Raw genomic sequence first — 27,887 nt, forward strand, 5'->3', positions numbered from 1 at the left:
TAGGACACGGAAAATACTTTTCTAGAGGCCCGATTGATATTTCTTCTTTAATGTAGAAAAGGATGTTATATGACTTTTTTTGTGAAACTTTTGATACAAATGCTTGGTTGCTTGTTTGCGAAAATTAGAAGATATAGAGAAGATGGTTTCTTTTCAGTTTTGTTTCTTATTTTTGAGATGCCTGGTCCTTGCAGTAACTTGATCCCTATTGCAGATGCACTATATGGGCGTGTTTTCACTTTTAACATTTGTCTATTCTTCTCTAATCATATTCAGATCTTCATCACATGACAAATGACAATATGTTTGTGTGTATATACAATATGGAGTATCTATTATATAATAATATAAATAAGTTGCTCATATACTGCTTTAAAAATTCAAATAAAGAAAACCAAACTGAAGGAGGGGGGTGGGGATGCACTTATTGATGAGAAATGGAGGTTGAGCACAAAGTATCTGGAATGGCCTCTTATTCAGCGGGGAGGACCACGAATGTGTCACCCACTGATTCAGTTGAATCTTATATTTTGGTTGGGAGATCATTTGTCTTGGGGCCCTTCTATTCATTTGGTGCTCTTTGGAGGGACTGTTAATGGAGACTTTGTCACTCCTGTGAATGCGGATATCAAAAGTAGCTAACAATAAATACAAGGATAGTTTTTTTTATAAAGATTGTCTTGATAAAGATAGAAATGGCCCTACAGATGAATGGAATCTGCAATATTTCTAAGTCACACTTTTCTCAGATAAGATGATCACTGCATCGGTGTCTATTATTTGGTTCTTTCATGCATCTATTCACAGTTTGCTGAATATGCTATGTAGATCATCTGTATATGCTTAGGGCATATGCTGCAATATACTTCCTTTTTGCATATCCTCTCTAGTATGATAAAAATGAATATTGTCATAATGCTGTTTGAGGCAAATACTTTTTTACTGTGAGAACTGTTTTTACTATTGGCTCGAATATAAATCTATGTTCAATATGAATTATTTTACTGACAGAACATTATACTGCCATAAGACTGAGTTTACTTTTTCTGCTGATTGCCAGTATTCATCTGATATCATTTTCCGTGATTGTTATGTAATGTTCAAGTAATCACATCTTTCTTATAGCATTTAAATTGAAAATTTGATATCTGATGCATGCCATGTGATCTTAGTGTACTTGCTCTTAGCTGTTGGCAGCATTGTGAAAGTTTTAAGAGTGACAAATATTTGGAAAAATTAATCAATTCCATTCAAATTATTCAGAGACAAGGTGAGAGTGGGAGAGTGTGATGTATATAGTGACCTGGTCAGTTTTGTCGTGCGGTGATTATGAAGTAAGGTTTATCCCCTCTGAAATGGACATTCTGATTGTTCATTTTCATTAGAGAGTTCACACAGAATGCATGATGCTGGACTGCATGAACATTGTTTTCACTTGTTGATATATGCTTGCTTACTTTAGTCACTGTTTTGTGAAATATCTGCAGCTGAGCTCTCAATCCTGTTGTGAAGTGGGTTGGTGGGATTAAAAGAAAGCAGTAAAGCGAGGTGGGTCTTGTCCACTAGCCATGGAAGGTAAGCTGCATAAAGATAGGGAAAAGCTTTTTATATTTAGAGAAATCTTTAAATAATAAACATGACAGATAAAATAAACCGAGTGCATTTTGTCCACTAGCTATGGAAGGTGTGCTGTATGAAGTCATAGTAAACATGACAGATAAAATAGGAGAATGACAGTAATAATTAGCAATAGGGGAACCTTAGATGAGTGATGGCTGTGGTGAAGGGAACACATTCAGAACCCATTCATAATAAGGTTAGCCACCTTGTTTGGCGTGAGGATGGCTATTATTCATTGCATTTAATTGAAAGAGATGTATTTTGGTGCACAATCCATGGGCTATTGGCCTACCGGTCTACTCAGGAAGCATCTATCCATGGTGACTGGTGAGAGTCAAAGCTGATATGATAGCCCTGTGAGAGATTCCAAACACGAATCTCTCACCTTTCAACAAAGTTATCTCTTGTTGTCTGGGGTGGAATATTATTGTGTTCGAAACAGTCTGTCTGCGAAATTTGCAGAACTGCACAACGTTAGTTTTCACCTTGTCTTTATTTTCACCTACATTGCGTCAATTTCGGTCGGTTATTCCTCTGTTCATGCACTATATACAAGGTTGACGGAGTATAATCTAGTGAGTTATTTTTATTTCATATTTTGCGAAAATCAATATTCATTAAAAAAAAAAAAAAAAAAGTAGTTTGTGTAAATGTTTTTGGGAGTTGAATGGCATTTGTCATGTGTCTGCACATGTCGACCTTGTAGGATGTCCTTTTTATGTTGGTTAGTTTTAAGCTTTTTATTCCACTTTTATTTCCTTTTGTGTTTGTAACCAAGGGAAAAGGCAATGGAAAATAAGAAAAGGACGACAACAAAAAGAAAAAAGGAAAAAGGTTTCTTCCCATGTTCCTCCACGGGATAAGTTTCACCCATTTCTTTGCCTAGGGATATTCTTTGTCGCATTTCCCTTTGTACATGAACATAAATATTTATTTGTCATTGTGATTAATGAAGGGTAGGTTTGTCATCTTGTAAATTAATAAAGATATAAAAAAATTAAAAAATCATAAGCTTATTTTGAAACGTTACTTGAAATAGGGTTTCAAAATAAATTATTATTTTAAGTTCATCAAATATTTTACCAAACAAAGTAATTGCTTATTTATAGCTTAAAATAAGTTATAAGCTTTATCAAACAGAGTTTTAGTTTGAACTAACAGTGATAAATATAATTTTGAAATAAAATAAACTTTATCTAGAATTATAATTGATTGTTGTAAACGTTCAGAATCTAGATAATTATATCTATCCTGTTGTTTTCATTTGACCTGACCTGACCTTAATGAGTCCAAATATATAGTTGTTTGAATAGGGAGTGTAATTAGTGTAATAATGTGTGAATAGGCGAATGAACAGAACATTATTGATTGCAATCCATAATTGTTAATGTTAGTAATGGCCTTTTGGGTCCAAAGTCAAAGCTGAGTGAGTGGGGAAGGGCAAATGGCATGCCAAGAAGATTGTGTAGTGCAACACCGAATCCAAAATTGGTAAAGCTGTCACCCATACTTAAAGATGGAATATCTATTGTGACCCCAATTCAAAGAGAATGAAAGTAAGGTTTGGAGCTTTGCAGTTGCAGAGAGTAATCACTGCATGGTCTGTTGGTTCTTAGTCAGGTGGTCTCCGACCGGTCTCATCATACCGCCCGCTTCCTCCACTCATCTCCCACTTAGCCCTCCCTACCTTCTACTTTTAGTCTAGATTTAGGTTTAAGGGCAACCTCATGCGGAGTAGTTTTTTTGTGGTGCCAATTAGAAAAGAGCTGAGGGAAAGAGAAGAAATAAAAATAAAGCAGATCTAACACGCAAAAAAAAAAAAAAAAAAAAAAAAAAAAAACTTAGAGGATGCGCCTGCCAGCACATGCACTACACGCGCCCGGCTGAGGGTTGTATGTGCGCCAAACGCGCAACAATGTGCTCTCTTCTCCACTTTCTTTGTGCCACGGGACTCACAATAAACCAACTGCTTGCAGATCCCCAAATATTATCTCTCCTCCACATAAGCTATGTTTTCCTTATAAATTGAACAAAAATCATTATTGTAGTTGCCCTTATGTTTCCATCGTCTCTTCATAGTATTGTTATTATATGTATATATATGGGTAAAACCAGATCAGAATTCTAGTTTTACAAATGTTCTCTAATTTAGCGGTATCATATATTGTAAGAATATCTTTTGCTCATAACTCAAACCAAAGGCCACGAGTCAAATTTGAAGGGGTAAAATCGTAACAATACATCTAATATGTCTATGACACGCTCTCTAATATTTCATTGCTAAGATTTCTACTATATCCATACATGTTTGGTACAAGCCCATTTTGTCCTTTATTTCTTTGAGCTATTCGTCGAGCTGAGTCAATAAAAATAAACACTAATATATTTTTATAATTGATTTAAAATCGTTTCCTATAATACTAACACGTATAAAATTGTATTTTTTAGACTGTGCATTACTTTTGACAGTCATACCTCACTGGCACCAAAAAAAAAAAAAAAAAAAAGATAAAAAATTGAATAAAAACCAAGTTAATTATTGGAGTATTGCTATTGGGAAGCAAGTAAATGTTAAAAGAAATAATTGCAACATTAATTGATGTGGGACAAAAGAAGAGAATTAATTAATTCTAGGACCTCTCGTGCTGCTGTTCTTATGGTGGGTTTTTATTTCATTTTATTTATTTATTTAGTGGGAAAAACACATGGACCTTTCATGTAACTTACTCAACAACACGTAAAACGCTTTTTCTTTTATTTCTTTAATGCCAATAATTTATATTTCAACGTGAAATATAAAATAATAATAATAATAATAATAATAATAATAATAATAATAATAATAAAATTAGTACCATATGGGTGGTCATTCAGTATAGTGATTTTGTCATATTTAGTCTTAAAGTTTTAAATTAATAACTTGTGTTCTTTTAACTTTTAAATTTTTGTCATCTATGGTCCAAATTAACCACCCATGATCCTTTAACTTATAAAATTTAATCAGTTGTGGTCTTCCTGTAAGGACTATAACTGATTAAAATTTAATAGTCTAAAGACCATGAGTAGTTAACTTGGATCACATATAGTAACAATTTGAAAATTGAATGTGTTATGGATAGTGAATTTGAAAAATTAAGGCTAAAAATAATAAAATCATTATACTTGGAAGAGCTCAAATGATATTAACTCTAATAATAAATATCTAACCTAGGATTGGTGCGTGACAGAAAGAGCCGAGCCTCCTTTTTAAGGATAAAAAGTGTTTTTAATTATAGCATCTTGTAATGTAATGATGAGTACTATATTCTTTTCTCCCAAATGAGTACTATATTCTCTCCTAATGGCGAGCATTACTCTCTTTTTTTTTTTCTTTTTTTTTTTTTGTTAGAGAGAGAAATATTTTAACTGTGCATTCGGTCAACTCTAATATATATTCTATGCGGTTATTTAAAAATATGTATTAGGTAAATATTACTTTTGTGTAATAATTTGCAAATGAAAACATATGTAATTGGTTGATCGAGAATGTTGTCTGAAATTAAACTTATGAAATTTGATTATGAGAATCATGTTTCACCCACTTGACATTTTTTTATTTTTTTTTTATTTTATGTTTTTCAGGTGAAATATTGAGAATGATGATGATGGAGGTTGAATTGAGAGGAGGGTGGGGGTGGAGAATGTCTGATAAAGCAAAAGATGGATATGAAATCGCACAGAAACGGGAGTGGGAAGTTTTAGTGGAAACACTTGATTACATCCCTTAATCATAAAACACACCTAATTAATATGTCTTATGACATATCCATACTATATTTTTAAATACAAAGTGAGGGAACATATTCGATCAGAACATTACTAACAAATTTTAAAAATAATAATAGAGTGGGTATAACATAATTATATTTTCGTACTTCTCCTATATAATTTGCGAGCTATTATAGGAACGAAATTTTATCAGTATACACTACATGTAAGGTTGCAAAAATCACACCTAGGCGCTAGGCAGCGGCCAGCCGCCTAAAAATTTGACGGAATCGTCGTTTTAAGCGGTCGGTCACCTAGGCGCCATAGACAAGGCGGCTTAGGCAGTCATCTAGGCGCCGATTAATCGAATTGAAAAAATAATAATTAAGCAAATAAATATTAGTTAAGATGAGTAAGGGTGGTGGTGGAGTGATGGGGTAGTGAGGGCGGACAGCGTGCACGGTGTACCCACCACCCCACCGGCATTTCCCGTGCGTGCTATGATCTAGTGATGGCGGCTTGCCACCTTCCCCCTCTCGTATCCCCACCCTCTCAAAGTATCATCATTAGTGCCATATATAAATATTTATTTACAATTTATATTTTTTGGGAAGTAGGTTAATTAATTAATTTAGTACATTAAAAACCAAAAGCTAGAATGCCAAGATCGGATAACAAAATTTTAATTCATGACCGCAAAAATATATACTAACATGAAATTAATAAAACATAAACACGAAAAACCTGACTCGTAGCCGTGAAAGCTTTAGAATGATTTAAATCATCTTTCGCCGTAGTTAATATTATCTTTGGATTGTCTTTGGGGTGATTAATTTGTAGAACAATATATGTTAGTCGTTTTGTCTATCACTTCTCTTCTTAATACTAGATGGCCGGTGTGTGTATTCTAATCACAGGAACTATAAGAGGACCGTTTTGTTCAGAAGCCTACGTGTCAACAGATATTCAGTTAAAGCTAAAATAAATAACTAAATCCTTATATGACCAAATCAAATATTGACTTAATCATATATTGCACTAGAACCAATGTAACAAAAAACATGTCTTAAGTAGGGATCTCTTACATACCTATATTCTATGACTTGTTACTTAACTTCAACACTAACTCTAATGGCTAAGTGATCAAAGTTGACACTGTATGTCACTCCCACTTATTGATATAGCCAAAAGGATAGTCAAGTCACAAAAACAATCCAACAGCTTAGACAGAAACCAAAACTCTAAGCCCAAAATTTAGAATTTTAAATATACACCAAACTTCTCCAAATATTTAAAGGTTGAATTAATAACCTAGACATAATAAGTCATCTCACTTTTTTGTTACCCATAATTGTCTTAATTCTTACAAATCAAATTAAATGACTCAAGTTCAATTTTGAAGGAACTAAAGACTATTAATTGCTAATTAAAGAATTTATTTTGAGATAGTATACCACAAGTACAACACCTTTGTTCTAATAAACCTCTTAATATCGTTAACACATTTTCATAAATATGTTGCACAACTAAATGTTTAATAAATTGAACTAATGAACTTATAAGAGCAAACACAAGCTAGGCTAATAGATGTGAAATACTTTATAAAATGGAACATCTTTAATTCAAATGATATCTCCCGCTGCTTAAATTAATCTTTAACAGAATTAATGATATACACATTTATATATAATCAATTTGACCAACTACAATAATGAAGATACAATTACCCACCATAATTGGGCATACTAAATAATTGAGTTTCTTTGTTCCAACTATAACCCAACTAAAAATGTGGACACAATTCTGAATTCTCCATCATAGTTGAACACAAAGAAAATGTATATGTTCAAAATTAATTTCTACCATTAAGTTAGAATTTAGCTCAAGTACATTTTTATTTTTGGAAACCTAAAAGGATAAATTTAATAAAAAAAAAAAGATAAATGAAATTGAAAGTTGGGAAACATAGTTACAATAATTATAATTTTCATCCAATCGACATTTATTTTTGGATGTAATTCAGAATCTTATTTTTGTTTTCTTAGCTTACTGGAAAACGGTTACAAACAAAGTAACATAGCAAGAACAATAAAGACCACAAAATACAAGAAGAAAATTTCTTATCAATTTTTTGTTTATTATGTTGCTTATAATTCTCTTTTGTAAGAAGTCGAGACTAAAATTGTTAAATTACTGAATTGATTTTTTTTATAAAAAAAAATGCATTAATTTAATAAAAGGTGAAATTTTTTAATTTTTTTTTCCCATACTTGCCATAGCTCCTCTCCTCTAGCTAGCTACCTTTTTCCACCTTTATATATATCCCCCAAATCTCCTCTTTCCAGGCATCAACACAGCCCCATTCCCCCTCTCATCTTTCTCTTCTTCTTCTTCTTCGTTCGGTATAAATATATCACAGTGTTGAAACCATAAACACAGTTAGTTACGTTCCATTTCTTGCTTAGCTTAGCTTAGCTTGGTGTTACAGAAATGGGTGACGCAGGCGGCGGTTCAGCCACGGCGAGGAGAATGGGGTTCGCCATACCGGAAAAGGTTCAGCTCCACGTGGCCATGTTGGCCTTGCAGTTCGGATACGCCGGTTTCCATGTCGTCTCCAGAGCCGCCCTTAACATGGGCATGAGCAAGATTGTGTTCGCCATCTATCGCAACATCCTCGCCTTCCTCCTCCTCCTCCCCTTCGCCTATTTTCTCGAAAAGTACGTACAACCTCGTTACGTTGCTACCTTAACATTCTTAATTAAGCACTACATGGGTTCCTTATTATGTTCTATTGGTTTTTGTGATCAGGAAAAACCGACCTCGCCTCACCTGGAACTTTGCCGTTCAGTTCTTCCTCCTGGCAATTGTTGGGTATGTATGTTTGAATGCATATATGTATATCTTGTTCTTTTTTTTTTAATTTGTTTGAATAATCCTGAAATGTTTTGGCATGATCTTTACGATGACAGAATTACTGCAAATCAAGGGTTTTACTTGTTGGGATTGGACAACACTTCCCCTACATTTGCTTCTGCGATACAGAATTCTGTTCCAGCCATTACTTTCGTCTTAGCCGCCATTCTCAGGCAAGTGATCGATCTGCAAATTAGAGCTGTTCAAGTTTACTTTACACCATATCAGATTTTAAAAATCATGCATATATATATATGGTGCGTCCCCACTTATTACTATATTATATTGCAGGATAGAAACTGTGAGGCTGAACAGAAAAGATGGAATATCCAAGGTGGCGGGAACTTTTCTGTGCGTGTGTGGGGCCACGGTGATCACGCTGTACAAAGGTCCCACTATCTACAGCCCGACAACTCATCACCCGTCGCTGCAAAAGATTCCGGCGAGGCTCGCCCTCGGAGACGCGAGTGGGAAGAACTGGACTCTGGGCTGCGTTTTCTTGATCGGCCATTGCCTGTCGTGGGCCAGCTGGCTGGTGCTTCAAGCCCCGGTTCTGAAGAAGTACCCGGCCCGCCTCTCCGTCACCTCTTACCAGTGCTTATTTGGTGTTCTTCAGTTCCTCGCCATCGCCGCCGTCTTTGAAAGAGACGCGGAAAAATGGCATATCAATACCGGCGCCGAACTCTTCAGCGTCTTCTATGCTGTAAGTCCAATAATGATATGGCCCTGTTTGGTAAAAAATTGGCCTACAGGCTAATTTTGGCGTATTTGACTACTATTAATTCTTTGATTTAGTTAAAATATCAATATAAATATTTGGTTAATTAGCTTTTTGCAACTGCAAAAGGCTAAAATTAAAAAAGCTACCCTAAGTAACTTTTTCAATTAGCTTTTTGAGATAAGAAATTATACCAAATAGCTATCCGCTAACAGCTAATTTACTAAACACTTTTCTACAATCAGCTAATGTTATGAACTATTTATACCTTTTAATTAACACAATCCAACAGCTAACAGCCATTTTACCAAACAAGGCCATAATCCAGCTTGATTGTTTGCATTATATATATTAATTAAACTAATTAATATATATATAATGCAGGGAGTGGTGGCATCTGGGATTGCATTCGCTGTACAGATATGGTGCATTGATAGGGGTGGCCCGGTGTTCGTGGCGGTGTATCAGCCAGTTCAGACACTCGTTGTCGCCATTGTCGCCTCCGTCGCACTCGGAGAAGAGTTCTACCTGGGAGGGTACGTACAGACATGATACATTAGTTGTCGTCTAGGTTGTCTGATACTCTGATTACTTAGCTTAATTGTAATTAATTAATTAACATGGATGGATGTTATTGAATTTTGCAGGATAATAGGAGCGGTGTTGATCATAATCGGGTTATACTTTGTCCTGTGGGGCAAAAGCGAGGAAGCAAAGTTTGCCAAGCTGGCGGCAGCCGGCGGAGTTCAGTCGCCGGCGGTGGACCACGGACCCAGCAGCCACATCAAGTCGTCATCTCTGGGCCAGCCACTGCTGCAGCCGACGGACCACGTTTGAGCGCCAAAAACCGGCGACACAACTTTTATCCAACTTAATTCATGATTTACTTTAATTTCCTGTCTTACTTTACTTCAAGAAAAAGAAAGAAAGAAAGATATATATAGCATGCAGCATATGAAGATGGCTTGATGTTTTTACTTTTTGAGTGTGTTTGTAGTCTTTGTACCAAACTCCTTTCACTCTATTTTATGTTATTTTAAATTATTCAGTAGCTTTTAATGTGTGTATGTATGTCCATACAATTCTTCATCAATCTGGACCGTCTTTTTACTATGGTATCTTTACCAAGAATTAATGAGAGTGTCGTTTCTCATAAAATTACATCTATATTCTTTTTAGACATGACAACACCAAAGTATATAACACCAAGAATTATTTGCCTGTATATATATCACACACTAACAATTAAATTAAAAGAACATATATGGCTAGTGGTTTTGAATGATATGATGGATGGGAGATGGGAGTTGGGAGTGGGGTATGTAGAATCATATAAAATTTCCACTCTTCCATCTTCTGATTTTTGTTAATCATGATGTCAAACTATAGTATTTATTCAAGCATGCATGTAAGCATCATGGACAATTACTTATAGTTCAAGGAATTGAATCGGTCTAATTATTAGTTTAAGAAGAAATTAAGGAAATCATAGACAATTAATCACCCATATCATCCTACTTTTTCTGGGGGTTTAACTTGATGGACTTTTTCCACTTTTGGACTTTAATATAATGCATGCGTGAATAGTAGATTTTAATACGATGTAACATTACAGATCCTGTTGTTCATGCGTGAATGCGTCTTTTTTTATTTTTTTATATAATATTTTGCCTGATGGCCGTGACGGGAATGGCATATATGTCGTCCAACTTTCTTCACTTTAATTTCTTTTTTCATATCTTTTCAATTTACAAAAGCTCGTAAACATTATTTAAAAATATATATACCTCCTTAAATTTAGATCTTCAATTTAAAAATGTTACAGATGTCGTTTGATTAAAAAGTCTTTAGCACAAAGAATCAAACTTAGAATCTTAATAATTTTTAATATCTGCTTGCATGTGTGATACGTGCATGCCATATAATTTCCATTGTCTTGCATTATTAATAATTGGTTGAATACAATTGAAGTTTGTTTAACAAGATATACTACTGTAACAAACTAAACCATGGACCGCAACATGAAAGCGTAACAAATAATTAAGTTCTTAATTACTTGCAATTAATATAATCCCCTTAGGATCTTCGAAAATCACCAACATCTGCAACATCGTTCAGCTTCATAGTTAGACCCGCCGGCCGGAAACTCAATCAGCAACAATGGATTCATCGGCCACAGCTCTCCCTCTACTGCCATCTCGCGTCTTGTATTTCCACGCTACAATTGAATACACGACATAATTCACGGCGTTTATCCCGGCCAAAATCCAGTAGAAGTAATCAAGTTTGCTGTCCTTAAGGTTATCTCTAAGCCACCCTCCTTCACCGTCGCCGGTAGCTCTCTGCACAATCTTCACCAACGCAGTGCTTAGCCAGCTCCCAATTCCGATCTCGCTCAAGAACAGCGCACTGCTCAGACTTCTCGTCCCGTCCGTCGCCTCGTCGTAAAAGAATTCGAGTTGTCCGACGTAGGTGAAGACCTCGGCGGTGCCCACCAGGAAAAACTGAGGAAATAGCCAGAAAACGCTCAGGCTCGACGGGTTTGGGTGTGTCCGGCGCTTTTTTTCGACTAGGGCGGCGGACATGAGAGCGAGAATTGAAACGAATAGGCCGACGCCCATGCGCTGCAAGGACGTTAAGCCGCGGCGGTGGCCGGTGATTCTACGGAGGGAAGGGACGATGAGTTTTTCGTAAATGGGGACGAGGATTAGAGCGTTGAGTGCGGAGAAGACGGCGACGGAGCCCGTCGGGATCTTGAAATGGCGGCCGAGTTTCCGGTCCATGACGGTGGCTTGCGTGAGGAAGAAGGTCGAGAGCTGGGCGAAAGAAATTGAGAGAGCTATGGTTGATGCCCAGATTGGTAGCACTCTTATGAAACATTTGAATTCTTCAACTTGTGTCACCGTGCACAGCCTCCACCGGCTCCCGCCGCCGCTCTCCGGGTCTCTTATCACCGCCGCTAAATCCAAAAATCTACACAAAAATTCATATATCAATCTGGGTTCTTAGCTTTGAAAAATTAAAAAAAATTGAAAAATATTTGACCTGTATTGTTTAGAATGAGGAAGCTTTCTAGCACCAAGAATTTCAGATTCCGTAGTGTTGACTTCATAGAGCTGAGTTTCACGTCCGGCCGGCGTCACTCCGTCAATGAAATTGCGCAGGGATGCTACAATAACCTGGAGAAATCTGGTGAAAGCGCTTCCCATCGGTTTCTGGTAACGATACTTGGTGAATCCGGCGGCCAAGATAAGGATAGAGCAAAACGACACCACCGTCGGAACGGCGAATCCCCACGACCACCCTTTCTCTTCTTGTATATAAACCATGAGAGTGATTCCCAAGATGGCACCCATGTTGATGGCGAAGAAGAACCAGTTGAAGAACGCGTACTTCTTCAGTACTTCCTTCTCGTCGGCCTCATCGAACTGGTCGGCTCCGAACGACGACACGCAGGGCTTGATCCCGCCGGTGCCGAGTGCCACGAGGGCAAGTGCACCGTAGAGAAATGCAGTCTGGCCGTCGGTCGCCGGCGGACATGGCCGCCTTGTGCATAAACGTGGTCTTAGGCTGTCTACCGAGGCTGAAACGGTCAGCATTACCATTCCCTAAAACATAATAAGATCACGTTATTATTGGCCATGTTAGTTGACTTAATTAACCATTAATATAAGTGTTTGGCCCCCCTGAGATTGAAGAGATTATCACTCGTGAATGCATGAGAGCTACTTGCCTACGAGGAAATAGACAGTAGCTGGGTCACCCCCTCCCTTTTACACAAAAAAAAATATAAGTGTTTGGCTAATTAGTTTTTTGCAACTTTAAAAAGTTACTCCAAACAACTTTTTCAATTAGCTGTTGAGAAAAAAAATTATATCAAACAGCTATCAGCTAACAACTAATTTACTAAACACTTTTCTACAATCAGCTAATGTTATCAATTATAACACAATCAGCTAACAACCATTTTACTAAACCGGCCAATTTATCTTTTACTTTTTTTTTTAGACGATGAAGATAAGATAACCCCTAACATACCACAACATAGATGGAAGAGAAGATGATGATGGTGCGGAATCGGCCTAAGTAGGCATCGGCGAGGAAAGCTCCGAGCAACGTTAGAACATAGGCAGCTCCGATCCAATTAGTGACATGCGTGGCAGCATCAGGGACCTTCTGGTGCATCTCCAACACCAGGTAAGACACCATATTCACAGCAATGGCGAAAAACGCAAGCCTCTCAGCCACCTCATTCACTTCATATATATCAAAACAACATTATATCTTTCATGTTAATTACCTTAAACAAAATCAAACAGGAATAACACAGCCAAATTGGTCAGGTTATTGACTTAGTAAGGTTAATTACCTATGATGAATGGTGAGGCCTTCCATCCACCAGTCGATAGTTTATCTGCAATTCTCCCTTTATAATCAACACAGCCATTGGTAACCAATGTTGATGATTCGTTTGGTTGGTTTGCATGGGAGTGATCATCTACTACCTGCTGCGACTTATTAGGTGGCGGAGGGAGCTGATAAGACTTAAAGCTGCTTTCTTCCATCAAGCGATTCAAGCAAAATAAACCTTAAAATTTCATGCAGAAAAGAACCCTTTTGCTCTTCAAGCTTGATTAATGCAGATTTGAGAGTGGAAGCTAAGCGAATACGGAGTATTTATTTCCATTACAGGGCCGGGAAGAACATGTCAAGCTTTGACTTGGCAGTATAGCTTCTTAGGCATCTAACAGGACGGATAGCGACAATTTTGGGTTGAGACGGCAGGACAATCGGCAGCTTTCTTGTCCTTAGTTCTTGGAAACTACTGGTATATCATATAATATAAAAATACAAGAAAATGCATGATTTGTAAGCCGAGAGTTACAAGTTCGACTCTCCGTGAGAGTGACCTATTGATATTCATGGTTCGGTCAACTATGAGCAATGCAGGTTGTGGTCCTTTAACGGCTAAGATCACAAGGCTGGATTTACCACGTGCACGGCTTCGATAGTGGCTCTGATTTTCCTTGTCACTCAAAATGCATGATGATTGGATGAAAAGTTGCGTTCTCGTGGACTATATTGCAGCGAGGTGATAAGATGAAGATTGAGTCTAAGGAAAGGAAGCTTCCAAAACGCCGCCGGCCCGTCAATAGGTTCCCATTTCGCCGTGGGGAACACATCCATATGTTCCCAGGAGACTAAACAAGCTCTCAAAAGCACAGCCCAGCCCAGTTTGGGGCAGTTCTTTTAACATGTGAGAGAAAGATCATAACTTTACTCTCTGTGCATCAGACTTAGATTATGCTTTTAGTTGATGATGTTTTCTGGTAGCTATTGCTGTTATTGGTCCAACTGTATTTAATGAAAAGGTTTATACTTTATACAGGAAATTGGTGATTCTGCAGAACACAAAATTTTAGAGAATGGGAGGCAACAGAAAATCAAACTTGTTAACATAATGTTGGTCATTCTCAGCTACTGTTGCAATGGAAGGTATTAATCAGATTGTAACTGGAACAAGAATTAATCAATCCTATAACAATGGATGTTTGGCAGCAACAGAGCATTTCAGTTGAGTCCAAGGTTTGGTTCCAGAAACCAGGTCACTTAAAGACTGTTACATAGAAGTGCTATGGAAACTTCATCATGTTTCAGGGATGAATCTGCTTCTTGGGGAACAAGTTGTGGGATGAATAATGGGGATATGTACATGTTAAGAAACAGTGGTATTCCAGAAGGAATTTGCAGAATCAAGAACATGCTTCCTGCTTCCACCATATCCTACCCCAAAATCCAAGAAACAGCACCAGTTTGTTTTGTGTACAAAATCGACACTACAGCTATACATTCCCATGACAAAACTCTATTTCAGATTATAGAAAAGATATAGCTTATTCCAGAAAAAAGTCTCATTTTTATTGATCAGAACCCACTGCTTCATAACCCCATTTGATCTGATCTGCAGCATCTCCATTGCAACCTAAGCTCTATGGCAATGCCATCATGCCTTATAATATGTATGCTTTTTCACTATTTCACTATATGTATTGAATGACATGAAGTTTGAGTTTATGCAAAGATTCAGAAAGTAGCAGATGATATTAGATGCTGTTTCTGTCTGCATACCTGATTCAATCTGCAATAGCATTGTATTTTACTGCAATCTTAAAGTTTACTAAGAATGTTGGAAAACCAGAAAGCAAGTTTCAAGAATCAAAAAAGTTGTGAACTTTTTCTTGCTTTTTGATCATTAAATTAAAGACTTGAAATGAAATTAAACCATATCTATTAGCCATCATCAAAATTTACAAGTTCATAGTATAGATTACAGAAACACTTATAATACCTGTGGGGCACCAAAACTCACCCGTATTTCATGAAGATGGGAACACATCTTTGACAGCAGAGGCGGCTGACAAGTAATTCAAAGTGTTCCGCAATGTCTCCTTCTCCCTTTTTAGCCGCATGGCCGTGTCTTCCAGCTCCAGCAACGCCTGCTGTTCTCTGGGCGCGCCTTCGAACGTGCTTCCGACGAAGAACGAGAACGGCGTCGGGAAAAGGTTCCGCCGCAGATCTTGCGCCTCCTTTTCCGGCTTGCCGTTAAGTCTGTTGGATAATCGGATCACGTCTTTCATATACGTCTCCACTTCGGATGCCAGCGAATCCAGATCCTCATCCCCGTCACGTGGTCGGTCCTCCAGCCACGTGACCTCCGCCACCAAGTAGGGTTTGGTCCGGACCAGCTTCGTGACCCGGAACCGCTCCTGGCCTTTACAGATTAGGAAGAAGCGGTCGTCGACGAGGCGCTCGTGCTTCACCACCTCCCCGACGCAGCCGACCTCGGCGGCGCCGGTGGCGCTGTCGGAGTATATGACTCCGAATCGGAGATCGGTCTGCAGCAGAGTGTGCATCATGATTCGGTACCGGAACTCGAAGATCTGAAGCGGGAGGATTGCGCCGGGGAAGAGTACTAACGGCAAAGGGAAAAGCGGGAGCTCAACTACGTCATCGGATTTGGGAGAGCCAGTGTGGTGCTTCTCGGAGAACGACGACGCCGAGCAGCGGAGCGAAGTGAGGCTGCGCCGCCGCTGGCGGCGGCAATGGAGGGCGTAGGAAGCGGATAACGACTTGTTAAAGTCGAGCGTAGGGGTTAAAGCAGGGTTTAAGTGGGGTTTGTGGGAGATTAACGAAGAAGACGAAGTGGGATGTAATAACTGCGGTAAAGCCATGGGAGAAGAAATCTGAGAAGAAGGGATTCGAGAATCAGAAACTCGAATCAAGAAAAAAGAAAGAAATTTTGTGATTAGGATTTAGCAGAGGGATTAGAAGCAGCATTTTGGTGGAGTGTGGTGCGGATGTTTACACGTGGACATGTGTTTATCTGGAGCTTACGTGGCACGTGCGATGTCTCTGTGACTGGCGGATAATGTCTTGGGCCCCCCACATCGCCCCAACACAAATATCTACTCCCTCACTCCTCACATACACCTATCCTCCTTCCCTCCCAATTTTGCTTTTTCTTTTTCGCTGTTATTTATTTATTTGTAAGAAAAGTTTTTTAAAAAAAATTGTTGTTATTGAAAGTAGAGGTGATCATAGTTCGAACTAATTTGGTACAACTCTAAGGTTGTATTGAAATATCCAAGTGACAACCTTCTTTAAATACCGAAGATACTTTATTTTACATATTATTAAATAATATATATTAAGTACATAAATAATGTATATTTAATATATTAAAAATATATATTTTATTACTGATTCGCATAACTATGTGGATTATAGTTTCATAAAAATTTGCCCAAGGAGCAAATTGGGCCGTGACCCAAAATGTCATTATGAATGGGCTGATACTAAAATAATCTTTCAAAATGTTAATACTACTGGGCCTATCATGAATTCACTTGAAATCATAACTCGACCCACTAACAATTATTAAATTTAACTATAACAATTATTTTATTTGTTTAGTTCAACTTTGAAGTTTAAATATTTCATATAACCATTTTAAAATGAAAAAAAAAATTGTTAAATTTGAACTATCTTTAAAATAGTAAACAATATTTATCCTCAAAAAAAATAATTCAAATTAGCAGTTTAAACCAAAATCACCAAATTTAAAAATTATAATTGAATTATGATTAACTTTACACACAATTATGTGAACCGTGGTCATGGAATAATGATTGGGCTCCTTGTACAAATATCTCATGTTTCATTGCCAAAGAGCCACATACTGATTATGTCCTTATCGAATGTGTTCCACACGGATAGTGACACCGTGGATATTAATCAAAAATGCAGCCAGCCCAGCACAGTAGCTACATTTTATCTTAGGCTAAAGTGTCATCCCGCACCCTGAATCATTTCCGATTATTCATGCCGCACCACGATCTTTCTTTAATAAGTGATATTTAGATCCATAAACCATTATTATTTTTCCGCCTAGAACGTTTTATAGATTTACTACAGGTAACCGGTAATCTTGATGACATGGTACGGTAATAAGCTGACGTGGCCTTATTTCTCGGTCAAATGTAAGCATTTTTAATTAAATTTAAAAAAAAAAAAAAAACTACTCCAATTATAAAGAAGATTGCTCGTCGCCGCTGCTCACGCCGGAGTGGAGAAGGTGGAGCTGCCGCCGGATCTGCCCTGCTCGCCTACGAAGAACAGGTGTCGCCGATTGTTGTTGCTCTATCGCCGTCACCAGGCCACAGCTCCACCTAGCCACCGCTGTCTACGACTGAGGACGCCCGCCGAGACCAGTCTGTTCTCTCCGACCGCCCCGCGATGCTGTTATTGGATTTAGCGTATTCACCCATTTGACAGCCTCTCTAGCAACAATAGCTTCAGCTACCTTAACCTGGAGAGTGCCTTTCCAAGATAAGAGCACCAATGCCTGTAACTTTAGCGTTTGGGTCGAGGGCAGCGTTTGTGTTGAGCTTAAACCAGCCACTAGCAGGCTTCACCCACTTATCTTGCACTGAAGAGCGGGCAGGGGGCGAAATATGTTTTTGAAGACTTTGCCATACTTCACTTCCTCCATTCCATACTCTGTTGTTTCTCTCCTTCCAAATGCACCACACCACAGTGAGAAAATGGCAAGAAGAGGGAATATTAAGAGCAGTAAGATTAATATTTAGCCACATTTGGAGTTTAGAAAATAGAAAGTGGTAAATAGTGATTATCAACAAAATTTCAGATCAACTTAACTGCAAAACTACATTGCGACAGGAAAGGAGGTCTTCCATTCAAACAATCAAACATTGAGGTAATTGTAACATGCATAAAAAGTGATGTACATGCTAAATCCAATAACATTCTTGCTTTTAATTAAATCGACCAGAATACCGCTCCGTCTCTTCGTCGTTAGCTGTCAATGGTGCGCCGGTGGTAGCTCCAATGGCCGACAGTCCACCCGTGGCAGCATCGCGGGGGCGGTCTGAGAGGACAGATTGGTCTCGGCGGGCGTCCTCAGTCGTAGACGGCGGTGGCTAGGCGGAGCTGTGGCTCCGGCGACATAGCAACAACAATCGGCGACACCTGTTCTTCGTAGAGCTCCACCTCCTCTCCGGCGTGAGCAGCGGCGAAGGGTAATCTTCTTTATAATTGGAGTAGTGTTTTTTAAAAATAATTTAATTAAAAATACTTACATGGACGGATAAATAAGGCCACGTCAGCTTATTACAGCGCCATGTCATCAAGATTACCAGAAAATCTATAAAAAGTTATAGACGAACAAAAAATAATGATTTATGGATCTAAATATCACTTATTAAAGATCATGGTGCGGCATGAATAATCGAAAATGGTTCATGGTGCAGGATGACACTTTTATTATTCTATGATGAATCTAAACAAGACATCCAAGTCCTATAATCATCGAATATCATACTATTTTGTACACATTCAAATAATATACCTTTATATATCAAAATAATATACCTTATGTATAAAAATATTATATCATATGAATAGTCCATATAAATGTACGAATAATTATGGTCCACTTAATAAGTATTGAATTTTGTCCTTATCCAATATGTTCTCCACAAATAGTAATACCGTGAATATTAATTGAAATACAATTTGTCTCTATACTTTGTATGTTATTATATGTGAATAAATTTACTTGGTGCACATATTTAGAAATAAATTTTTGTACAAACAAAAATAAATTTTTATGAATCTAGACATTGGTTTCAAATTTCAATATATAAAGTTGTTGAAAGTGACTTATGGTCCACTGGTATCGGATTGCTCTCTTATGTGGGAGGTCTAGGTTTTTGAGCCATAAAAAAAGTTGTAGATAAGTGGTATCTTTGGTTTCTCCCTTTTGGAGATTCGAGAATGGTATATTCCGTAATTTAGGTCCAAAGACGTTACATTTTTGTAATTTCATCTGCCTCTTGGACGATAAACTCGATTCGCAGAAAAGGATTGACAAGCGTGTTGAAGAAGAAGAAGAAATCTCAACTGGTGGAGACTCGAGATCTGTCGACTAGCGCAAGTTTAGTGTTAATCTTTGCAGAAACCGCGAGAGGAGATGGCAGCAGAGGAGGGACAAGTTATCGGCTGCCACACCGTCGAGCAGTGGACCGAACACTTCAACAAAGCCAAAGAGAGCAAGAAACTGGTATCATCTTCTCATCACTTTTTTAGAAATGCGTTTCGTTTCCTCGAATTAGGGTTTTCAATTTTCAAGATATTTCCGGGAATTAGTACTGTCTCAAATCATATCCTTTTGCTAGGCATGGTTTATTTACTAAATGTTGAATAATAATCAAATCACTTTCCTACAGGGACATTAAACTTTGTCTTATTTTGTGTTCCAAAGTTGGAGTTTTTTAGTGTATTTTCTGGCACTTGTTTGGAGTCCCACTCAAGCAAATACATGTAAACTTTATTGGAAAACTTAGTAAAGATTGTAGTTTTTTGCTTGTGGAGTACATGGATTTGTATTTGGAGTGGACAAGTTGACAGTTTTCCTAATTCCAATCTGCAAATTAAGTTTGTTAATCTGGAATGTTGAGTTACTATTCTTGGATGGTGACATTTCAGAAGAAAGTTGGGATATCTTGAGCATGGTATGTAGTACATTGGTTAATTCATAATATAACTGGTTTTGTGCCTCTGCTTCATTGTGTCAAAAGGACGTAATTTATACAGTCAATCTGAGCGGGGGGATACTGCATAATTTTTGTTGCTAGAGATAAAAAAAGTGGTTTGTTGTCATCTTCATTAGGCTTAGAATAGTAGCTGATTATTCTTTGCAATTCTCATGTATAGGCAGTGGTAGATTTTACTGCTTCTTGGTGCGGGCCTTGCCGTTTTATTGCTCCAATTCTGGCAGATATCGCAAAGAAGATGCCACAAGTGATATTTCTCAAGGTGGACGTGGATGAGCTGAAGGTAAACCTTAATAAATGTGTTATTTCAGTGTGGTAACAGTTGAAGAATGTCTGCACTTGTTTCTCTCATGCAATTAACTAAACCATAATCCTTTTCTCAGTCTGTGTCTGAGGACTTTAAGGTTGAGGCCATGCCAACTTTTGTCTTCCTGAAAGAAGGAAACGAGGTCCATAGGGTTGTGGGGGCCAAGAAAGAAGAACTGCTTAGTTGCATAGCCACGCATGCTGCTGCTGCTTCTACCATGACAGCCTGAGCTTTCAAAGAACAAATAATTCCCCCCCACCCGACTAACCGACTTGCTTCGTTTTTATCTAATAACAATAACAAAAACAACTGTGGTTCTCATAGTCGGTTTCAATGCTTCTAGTTCTGTAGTTTGCAGCTTTGACTCACTGTATCAAGTCATGCAAGCTTTTGTATGGAAGATATGGATTTGAGATAATGCAACCATGTCTGCTTTGCTTTCATCTTTATGGCATTAGTGAACTGGGTATTTTGTTCTATGTGTTATGCAGAAGTTTGCTTGCTAGATAATTTCAAAAAAAATCTTGTATGAGATTTGTCCTTATCTTTAATACAGGATTAATGTTGTGTCCTTTTATCTGTATAGCATAAGATTTTTGTGGACTAGCTGTCTCTAGGGTTGGACTTTATAGGACCACTAGCAGTGGACAAGGTTTTCACTTTGCAATGTAATTTAATGGGCTTTTGACTTTTGAGATGATTTGCCTGGTAGTTGTGGGCTTTTGTTAATTGTGTATTACTGTAGAATTGAATTTTATAATCAGCTAAAATAAGGCTATATCCTACACCACGGCGCGCGTTGCACTATGCGCCCAGATGCAAAACGATGTCGTTTTAATTTTTTTTTTTTTTTTTTTTTTTTGAAATTTCCCACCCCAGTGAATGGCAGTAGTTTTTGCTTTAAAAAAAACTCGCTGTTCAAGAATGTACATAATGTTATACTTGAATACACATAATTGTATACATGAATGTACATAATTATATAACAAAATATACATACTCTTTTTAAAAGATAATACACATAATCTAACATAATACTTAATAAACATAAACTTTTAACATAATACACATCAACTCTTAACATAATACACACAAATTTTCTAATTCGGATGTACATAATTGTATAAAAAGAATGTACATAATTGTATAAAAAATACACATAACTGTATGAACCAATACACATAATGTTGTGAACAAATACACATAATGTTGTGAACAAATACACATAATCCCAGCAACTTTCTACCGCGCCTCCCAACACGACCCCAAAACGACGTCGTTTTGGGAGGCACGCGGCGCACAGTGCTATGTGTGCCGTGGTGTAGGATATAACGATTGCTAAAATAAGGAGTTGTTATACCGTATAAATTGTGTATTTTTAATATTGGAATTATAAACCTCTAGAATACAGATTGTGTTTCTAAGTCAAAAATACATAACAACTGTAGAATATAATACAAGGTCATCAAATCCTAATGTGTTAATATTGTATGACTGTAGTATTTGAAAGGAACTTGTGAATACAAAACAATGTAATCAATTACATATATACAGATTGTGAATTTTTAAAAGGTAAATTGTGAAGATTTAATATATAAATTGTGATATTTGGACACAGGTCTACCTTGCAAGGTAAACTCGAGTTCACAGAATAATTTGCCTAAAATAAGGTAGCATATTACAGTAATCAATACTTAACCCAACAACAACTGTAAGACAAATAATGCCGTGGAAACGTGTTCACCATGCGCATGATGAACACAGGGTAGATCCATAATTTCTATACTGTAGATTCATATTTTTTAAAAAACGTAGATTTATAATTTTGTTTTTCATTTGTTGTTACAAATATTATGAATCTACAGTACAGAAATTATGAATCTACAGTATAGAAATTATGAATCTACAGTATAGAAATTATGAATTTACGGTATAGAAATTATGAATCTACAGTATAGAAATTATGAATCTACAGTATAGAAATTATGAATCTACGGTATAGAAATTATGAATCTACGGTATAGAAATTATGAATCTACAGTATAGAAATTATGAATTTACGGTATAGAAATTATGAATCTACAGTATAGAAATTATGAATCTACAGTATAGAAATTATGAATCTACGGTATAGAAATTATGAATCTACAGTATAGATGTTATAAATCTACAGTATAGAAATTATGAATCTACAGTTTAGAAATTATGGATCTATCCCGTTAACAACAAATGAAAAACAAAATTATGAATCTACGTTTTCAAAAAAAAATTATGAATCTATAGTATAGAAATTATGATCTACTCATGTGTTCACCATGCGTATGGTGAACACGTTTCCACAGCATAACTATCCCAACTATAGGGCCGGAATATCAATTCTTGGCAAACAGTACTGCATGGACCATAACAAAAAGTACATTTTAATATACTAAATGTACATTATTTGTGTATTAAATGTACATTATTTGTGTATTAAATGTATATTATACAATATAATATACACTCAGTACACAAATAATGTACAACCCCTGAATACAACGTACATTTTTTATATATTAAAAGTACATTATTTTTATACTGAATGTACATTATTTTATAGTATACAAAATATGATCCACACAATAATGATTGTGGATTCTTATATAGTTGCCTTGCATATTTTCTGTCAAGTTTTCTTTTGAGAGACATGATTTCATGTTGAATATGAATTAGTCTCTTTGGATCAAGCTTTCTCTTGAGGAACATGATTTTATGTTAAATTTAGATCATTCGACTATGAATTAGTCTCTTTGGATCAAGCTTTCTCTCAAGAAACATTATCTTATGTTAAATTTGGATCAATGACCCCGATTTATTTCTTTTGGTTAAGTCTTATATTTAGAAAGACATGATATGAACCGAATTTAAATTAGTCTTACACTCGCAATAGTGAAAATATTATATGTCATACACAAAAAACAATTGTTTATTTAGCTTTTAGTATTGTGAATGCTATTTGGTCTAAATTCATGTAGCTTTTTTTTTTTTTTTTTTAATTGTTTGGTTGATTCCCTTACATATATAATTTTTATTGGGAAGCAAAGCTAGCTAGCTATTATCTTATAGATAGCATATCTACTTTTCAATCTTAGATGCACCAAATATAGGTTTTTGCTTCTTCCATGTATACTTTTATGCTATATTCCAATCTTTTTTGTCAAGAGCAACAAAAAAGGTTTTTATTTTTTGTAAGGAAAAAGAAAAGAAAAAAAAGTGGGAATATAGGACCAATTTTGCTTTTAGATATGTTTTCTTCCCCTTTTATTTAATACGGAGTACCATCTTTCTTCACCACTTAGTAAAGCAAAATTCTGTTTGAAATGATCAATAGATATGGGAAGTGGGTCAAGAAAATTATAGTGTTATATGCACAAACATTTCTACATATAATTAAAAAAAAATATAATCATAAATATAAAGAGACAACGATATTATTAATTCTGCAAATGGCATAACTACTAAGAAATTAATTCACTTAATATGAATTAAGAGTTACTTGTTTCCCGTTGAATGATTTTGGTACGTCTAGACTGTACGAACTAAGAGTTGATATTTTTTATATATAGTAAAAATAATTTTTAGATAATAAAAAAAAAATTAAAGTGCAAATAATGATATTTGTGAGGACTAGTATAATGCATGAATGGCGGATCTTCTCAATTTTTAATTCACGTGAACAACCCAGAACATTCGCCACGTGGCTGAGGGCAACCATCGAGCCCCACATCAGCGCATCTAAGCCATTCCTGACCGTCGATCAGTATCCGGGTTTGACTTGAACCCAAATCGTGATCTCTCTCAAGTGCCAGAATACTTTTTTTCGTATTTGCAATTTGCAGGTTTTAGATTTTCCACAATCCAAAGAGTGCCAATAAAATAACCAGGCACAGAAACACCGACGTCGTCTTTACGCACACACCCTTTCTTTTATCTCTCTCTCTCTTTCTCTCTCTCCAAATTCAAGGCACCATGACTAGCCCTTCAGCTTCGTCTCGCAAGGTTTGCGTGTGGTTACATATACATACATCTCTGTCTGGGTAGAATTTTGGGATTTATGTTTTTTTAATTGTGTGTTTGTTTGGGCTGAGAATTGATGCTGGAATGTGATTTAGGCTCTGAGCAAGATCGCTGCCAATCGGCTGCAGAAGGAGCTGATGGAATGGCAGGTGAATCCCCCCGCCGGATTTAAGCACAGAGTCACTGATAATCTCCAAAGGTGAAGGCTTTTCACTTTTTAGTTTTTACTCTTTCAATTTTTTTTATTTTTAATTATTGGGTTTGGAATTAAGATGGAAAATATTCAATCTTTATTGGGCTTTTCTTTTTATTTTTGCTGATTTTTTTTTTCTTCTTCCTGTTATTACAGATGGGTAATTGAAGTCACCGGAGCTCCGGGGACTTTGTATGCCAACGAGACATATCAGCTACAGGTTGATTTCCCTGAACATTACCCTATGGAAGCCCCTCAGGTGAGAATTCATTTTCCTATGTTTGGCCTCTGATATATGTTTCTCTAAGATTTGTAGTTGACTTTGGTTTGTTAATGTTTGATTGCTCAGTATCATCTGTATTTAGGAGAGGTTGGAAAAACTATGTAAAATTTTCATTTGTTGGATAGAGTAGAGACTAGAGTGTTGAGTGTGGATTATCTAAGATTTTAAACTGTCCAGGATGGATTCCTGGAGAATTTAAACACGCAAAGATAGTTTAACCATGGAGTACTAAAACAAACAATCTGGTTTTCTTGCTAGCTAATGGTGATTTCCGTTTGATTACTATCTTCACCTTATTTTATTTTGTGTAAAACTGGGCAGGTTATTTTTATCCCTCCAGCTCCGCTCCATCCTCACATTTATAGCAATGGACATATCTGTTTAGGTTTGTTTCACTACCCTGTGCTCCGTGTTTGCTTCCAATTGACGTTTTAGAATTCTTGGAAGCTTGCGATTTGTGTTGCATATTCCCTTCCCCGCACAAATATAGTTTTTATTAATACTTTCCTTTTGTTTGCCTTACTGTCTAGAAGTGCAATGCCCTAACATTATCAGTTGCTTTAAGGTATAACTGGTTTTGAGTCATTGAACGGTTAAGTTGCTTTGCTTATGTGAACTTGATGCCTGGGGAGGTAAATACCCATCCTGTAGTTACTAGCAATTCTTTTGTCTCTCATAATGGAAGTCTGGAAAATTGGATATTTCTGCAGCAAAGGCATGTTTGTTGGCATTTAGCCCTTCGCCTTCTATGCTATATGGGGCTATCGCTCTTTGTTCATTTTCAACATGTTGACTGTTAGGCTTTGGATTGATTGGAATGTGTATGAGAGTTCGTTAGGATGGGATGGTTGGGCTTTTCAGATGCCCGGTGTAAGGGGAAGTGAGAGAGATACTATTCTCTTATCATGACCTATCCAGTGGAAATGGAAAGAGATATGCTTATGAATTTTCCTATATGACATAAGAACGGAGACTTTCTACACGTTCCCGATAAATCAATACTATTCTTTTATTATGTATGACCTATGCATATGAAGGAACGAACTTAGAATTTCACAGAACCTCTTTTACTCTACTGTTGTCATTTGAGTTAAGATATTTATATTAGCATGGCTTGATGATAAAGCTTGAAGCTTTTGTATGTGGGCCCATCTATAATACGGAGTATTTATCACTTATCAGAAGAGATATATCATATATATGCTTGTGACCCTAGCCGGCAATCCTGAAAAGCTTGCTTCTATGAGTCTTTACCCCAAGAATATGTCTATTGTAAAACATTAGTATTTAGTTTAGTATATGCTTATCGTTACATTGAAGGAATGTGTCTATACTGATTGAGCTTTGACATTGAATTATCATCGCAGATATTCTGTATGACTCTTGGTCCCCTGCTATGACTGTTAGTTCCATTTGCATCAGCATTCTCTCCATGTTATCGAGCTCAACTGTAAAGGTATGGTAAAAACCATAATCTGATTATGTTGGAGAAATGCGTTTGGCACTTCATGTTGTGTTTTTCTTATTGTGTCTGCAGCAACGCCCAGCAGACAACGATCGTTATGTGAAGAACTGCAAGAATGGGAGGTCGCCCAAGGAGACTCGATGGTGGTTCCACGACGACAAAGTCTAGGAAACGCTAGTCGAGATTGGTGCACAACCAGCAACACCTCCCCGTGGTGGCGGGCTGGCTGTGTTGGTGGTTGAGATTGATACGCCTTTTATCCCTCCCCCAGCCAACAGGTGTTGGGACTTTGAACAAAACTTCTTAAGAAAAGTCGCCGTAAGGCGATTTATATTGGGTGTACTTCTGTATAGTGTTAACCAGACTGGTGTTAATGTACTCAACATCTTCATTTGCGATTTAAGTTTCTGCTCTCTCTGCCTAAAGGTTTTCTCCTCTCATGAAAAAGATGTATTCATTAACTCTCTGTTCTACATTAACTACTGTTATCCAGAGGAGATAAATGCTGGTAAAGAATGCAAGCACATATGCAGACCTTCTTCTCTACCTTTCCCACCAATAATTTTGCCTTCATCTCTGCCTTTCATACACAACTCTTCAAGAATCCACAAACCTTATTTTAGTTTCGTATAATCTGGATAAAGTCTGTTTTGTGATCTAAATTATTCATTACTGACCAATTTAAAGAATTAAATAAATAAACTAATTGTCTATGACTAATGGGGTGGTTTAAAAAATTGAGTTAATACCCAAAATCGTCCTCGACTATAGTGATTTTTCTCAATTTCGTCCTAAACGACTTTGGTGACCTAATATCGTCCCAGTCCCAGACTTTTGTGTTTCGCTCAATTTAATCTCAGATTTTTGTGTTTTTGCTCAATTTAGTCCCTCATTTGTTATTCTATCCATTTGGTGTTAAATAAATAGACAATTCAATAATTTTAATATTGGTATCTCTTTACTCATAGACATGTGAACTGCGAAATCCTTTTTTTTTTTACGAATTACTCCCGGAATTACTCCTAAAACTGCGAATATAAAATTAGATTTGCAGATTCGGAAGTAATTTTGGGTGTAATTCGTATAAGAAAGAGGAATTTTGCACTTCACAAGTTGAAAGTAAAGAGAGATCAATATTGACATTACTGAATTGTCCATTTATTTAACACCAATTTGACGGAATAACAAATGGATGACTAAATTGAGCGAAACACAAAAGTCTGGGACGATATTGGGTCACCAAAGTCGTTTAGGACGTAATTGAGAAAAATCACTATAGTCGATGACGATTTTGGGTATTAACTCTTGAAAAATTTATAGCTAATCAGTTTAAATTAAGAATAGCTGATCGATTTAAATAACTTATAACAAACTGACTTAAAAAATGATAATAATTTAGAAGAAGAAATTAAAGTTTGAATTTTTACGATAATAGTGAGTGTACATATTT

At 36.7% G+C, this 27,887-nt stretch overlaps 5 protein-coding genes and 1 long non-coding RNA gene across 6 annotated transcripts; 4 read left to right on the top strand and 2 right to left on the bottom strand.

The window, feature by feature from the left end:
* The first annotated feature begins 7,707 nt into the window (after positions 1-7,707).
* Positions 7,708-10,049, top strand: LOC109170666 (protein WALLS ARE THIN 1-like). Its single transcript, XM_019319869.1, has 6 exons — positions 7,708-8,084; positions 8,176-8,238; positions 8,337-8,453; positions 8,572-8,983; positions 9,383-9,534; positions 9,646-10,049. Exons 1-6 carry the CDS (start codon positions 7,858-7,860, stop codon positions 9,833-9,835), a joined length of 1,161 nt encoding a protein of 386 aa, XP_019175414.1. The 5' UTR covers positions 7,708-7,857; the 3' UTR covers positions 9,836-10,049.
* An 825-nt stretch (positions 10,050-10,874) lies between these two features.
* LOC109170665 (protein NRT1/ PTR FAMILY 8.2-like) lies at positions 10,875-13,631 on the bottom strand. Its single transcript, XM_019319867.1, has 5 exons — positions 13,368-13,631; positions 13,037-13,254; positions 12,044-12,606; positions 11,123-11,971; positions 10,875-11,053 (listed from the first exon to the last, which is right to left on the bottom strand). Exons 1-4 carry the CDS (start codon positions 13,561-13,563, stop codon positions 11,146-11,148), a joined length of 1,803 nt encoding a protein of 600 aa, XP_019175412.1. The 5' UTR covers positions 13,564-13,631; the 3' UTR covers positions 10,875-11,053; positions 11,123-11,145.
* On the top strand, positions 13,119-14,038 carry LOC109170667. Its single transcript, XR_002052482.1, has 2 exons — positions 13,119-13,195; positions 13,691-14,038. It is a non-coding gene; the product is annotated as an uncharacterized LOC109170667 (long non-coding RNA).
* A 1,182-nt stretch (positions 14,039-15,220) lies between these two features.
* On the bottom strand, positions 15,221-16,343 carry LOC109169683 (lon protease 2-like). Its single transcript, XM_019318550.1, has one exon. The coding sequence runs from the start codon at positions 16,228-16,230 to the stop codon at positions 15,376-15,378; it is 855 nt and encodes a 284-aa protein (XP_019174095.1). The 5' UTR covers positions 16,231-16,343; the 3' UTR covers positions 15,221-15,375.
* Positions 16,344-19,347: 3,004 nt separating this feature from the next.
* On the top strand, positions 19,348-20,962 carry LOC109170668 (thioredoxin H-type 1-like). The gene is made up of 3 exons (XM_019319870.1): positions 19,348-19,640; positions 20,294-20,416; positions 20,517-20,962. Exons 1-3 carry the CDS (start codon positions 19,551-19,553, stop codon positions 20,667-20,669), a joined length of 366 nt encoding a protein of 121 aa, XP_019175415.1. The 5' UTR covers positions 19,348-19,550; the 3' UTR covers positions 20,670-20,962.
* Positions 20,963-24,257: 3,295 nt separating this feature from the next.
* Positions 24,258-26,898, top strand: LOC109170059 (probable ubiquitin-conjugating enzyme E2 18). The gene is made up of 6 exons (XM_019319003.1): positions 24,258-24,478; positions 24,592-24,695; positions 24,846-24,948; positions 25,294-25,357; positions 26,340-26,428; positions 26,510-26,898. Exons 1-6 carry the CDS (start codon positions 24,449-24,451, stop codon positions 26,603-26,605), a joined length of 486 nt encoding a protein of 161 aa, XP_019174548.1. The 5' UTR covers positions 24,258-24,448; the 3' UTR covers positions 26,606-26,898.
* The last annotated feature ends 989 nt before the right edge of the window (positions 26,899-27,887 follow it).

This window comes from Ipomoea nil, unplaced genomic scaffold (genome assembly GCF_001879475.1).
Source record: "Ipomoea nil cultivar Tokyo-kokei standard unplaced genomic scaffold, Asagao_1.1 scaffold3321, whole genome shotgun sequence".
Classification (NCBI taxonomy): domain Eukaryota; kingdom Viridiplantae; phylum Streptophyta; class Magnoliopsida; order Solanales; family Convolvulaceae; genus Ipomoea; species Ipomoea nil.

Excerpts from the sequence above, each read along its gene's own strand:
- LOC109170666 (XM_019319869.1), top strand. The coding sequence starts at position 7,858 with ATGGGTGACGCAGGCGGCGGTTCAGCCACGGCGAGGAGAATGGGGTTC. Across the intron at positions 8,239-8,336 it reads TTCCTCCTGGCAATTGTTGG|AATTACTGCAAATCAAGGGT; the intron begins GTATGTATGTTT and ends TTACGATGACAG. Across the intron at positions 9,535-9,645 it reads GAAGAGTTCTACCTGGGAGG|GATAATAGGAGCGGTGTTGA; the intron begins GTACGTACAGAC and ends TGAATTTTGCAG.
- LOC109170665 (XM_019319867.1), bottom strand. The coding sequence starts at position 13,563 with ATGGAAGAAAGCAGCTTTAAGTCTTATCAGCTCCCTCCGCCACCTAAT. Across the intron at positions 13,255-13,367 it reads GGCCTCACCATTCATCATAG|TGAATGAGGTGGCTGAGAGG; the intron begins GTAATTAACCTT and ends ATATATATGAAG. Across the intron at positions 11,972-12,043 it reads CCTCATTCTAAACAATACAG|ATTTTTGGATTTAGCGGCGG; the intron begins GTCAAATATTTT and ends ATTTTTGTGTAG.
- LOC109169683 (XM_019318550.1), bottom strand. The coding sequence starts at position 16,230 with ATGGCTTTACCGCAGTTATTACATCCCACTTCGTCTTCTTCGTTAATC.
- LOC109170668 (XM_019319870.1), top strand. The coding sequence starts at position 19,551 with ATGGCAGCAGAGGAGGGACAAGTTATCGGCTGCCACACCGTCGAGCAG. Across the intron at positions 19,641-20,293 it reads CCAAAGAGAGCAAGAAACTG|GCAGTGGTAGATTTTACTGC; the intron begins GTATCATCTTCT and ends TCTCATGTATAG. Across the intron at positions 20,417-20,516 it reads TGGACGTGGATGAGCTGAAG|TCTGTGTCTGAGGACTTTAA; the intron begins GTAAACCTTAAT and ends TCCTTTTCTCAG.
- LOC109170059 (XM_019319003.1), top strand. The coding sequence starts at position 24,449 with ATGACTAGCCCTTCAGCTTCGTCTCGCAAG. Across the intron at positions 24,949-25,293 it reads ACCCTATGGAAGCCCCTCAG|GTTATTTTTATCCCTCCAGC; the intron begins GTGAGAATTCAT and ends AAAACTGGGCAG. Across the intron at positions 25,358-26,339 it reads CAATGGACATATCTGTTTAG|ATATTCTGTATGACTCTTGG; the intron begins GTTTGTTTCACT and ends TTATCATCGCAG.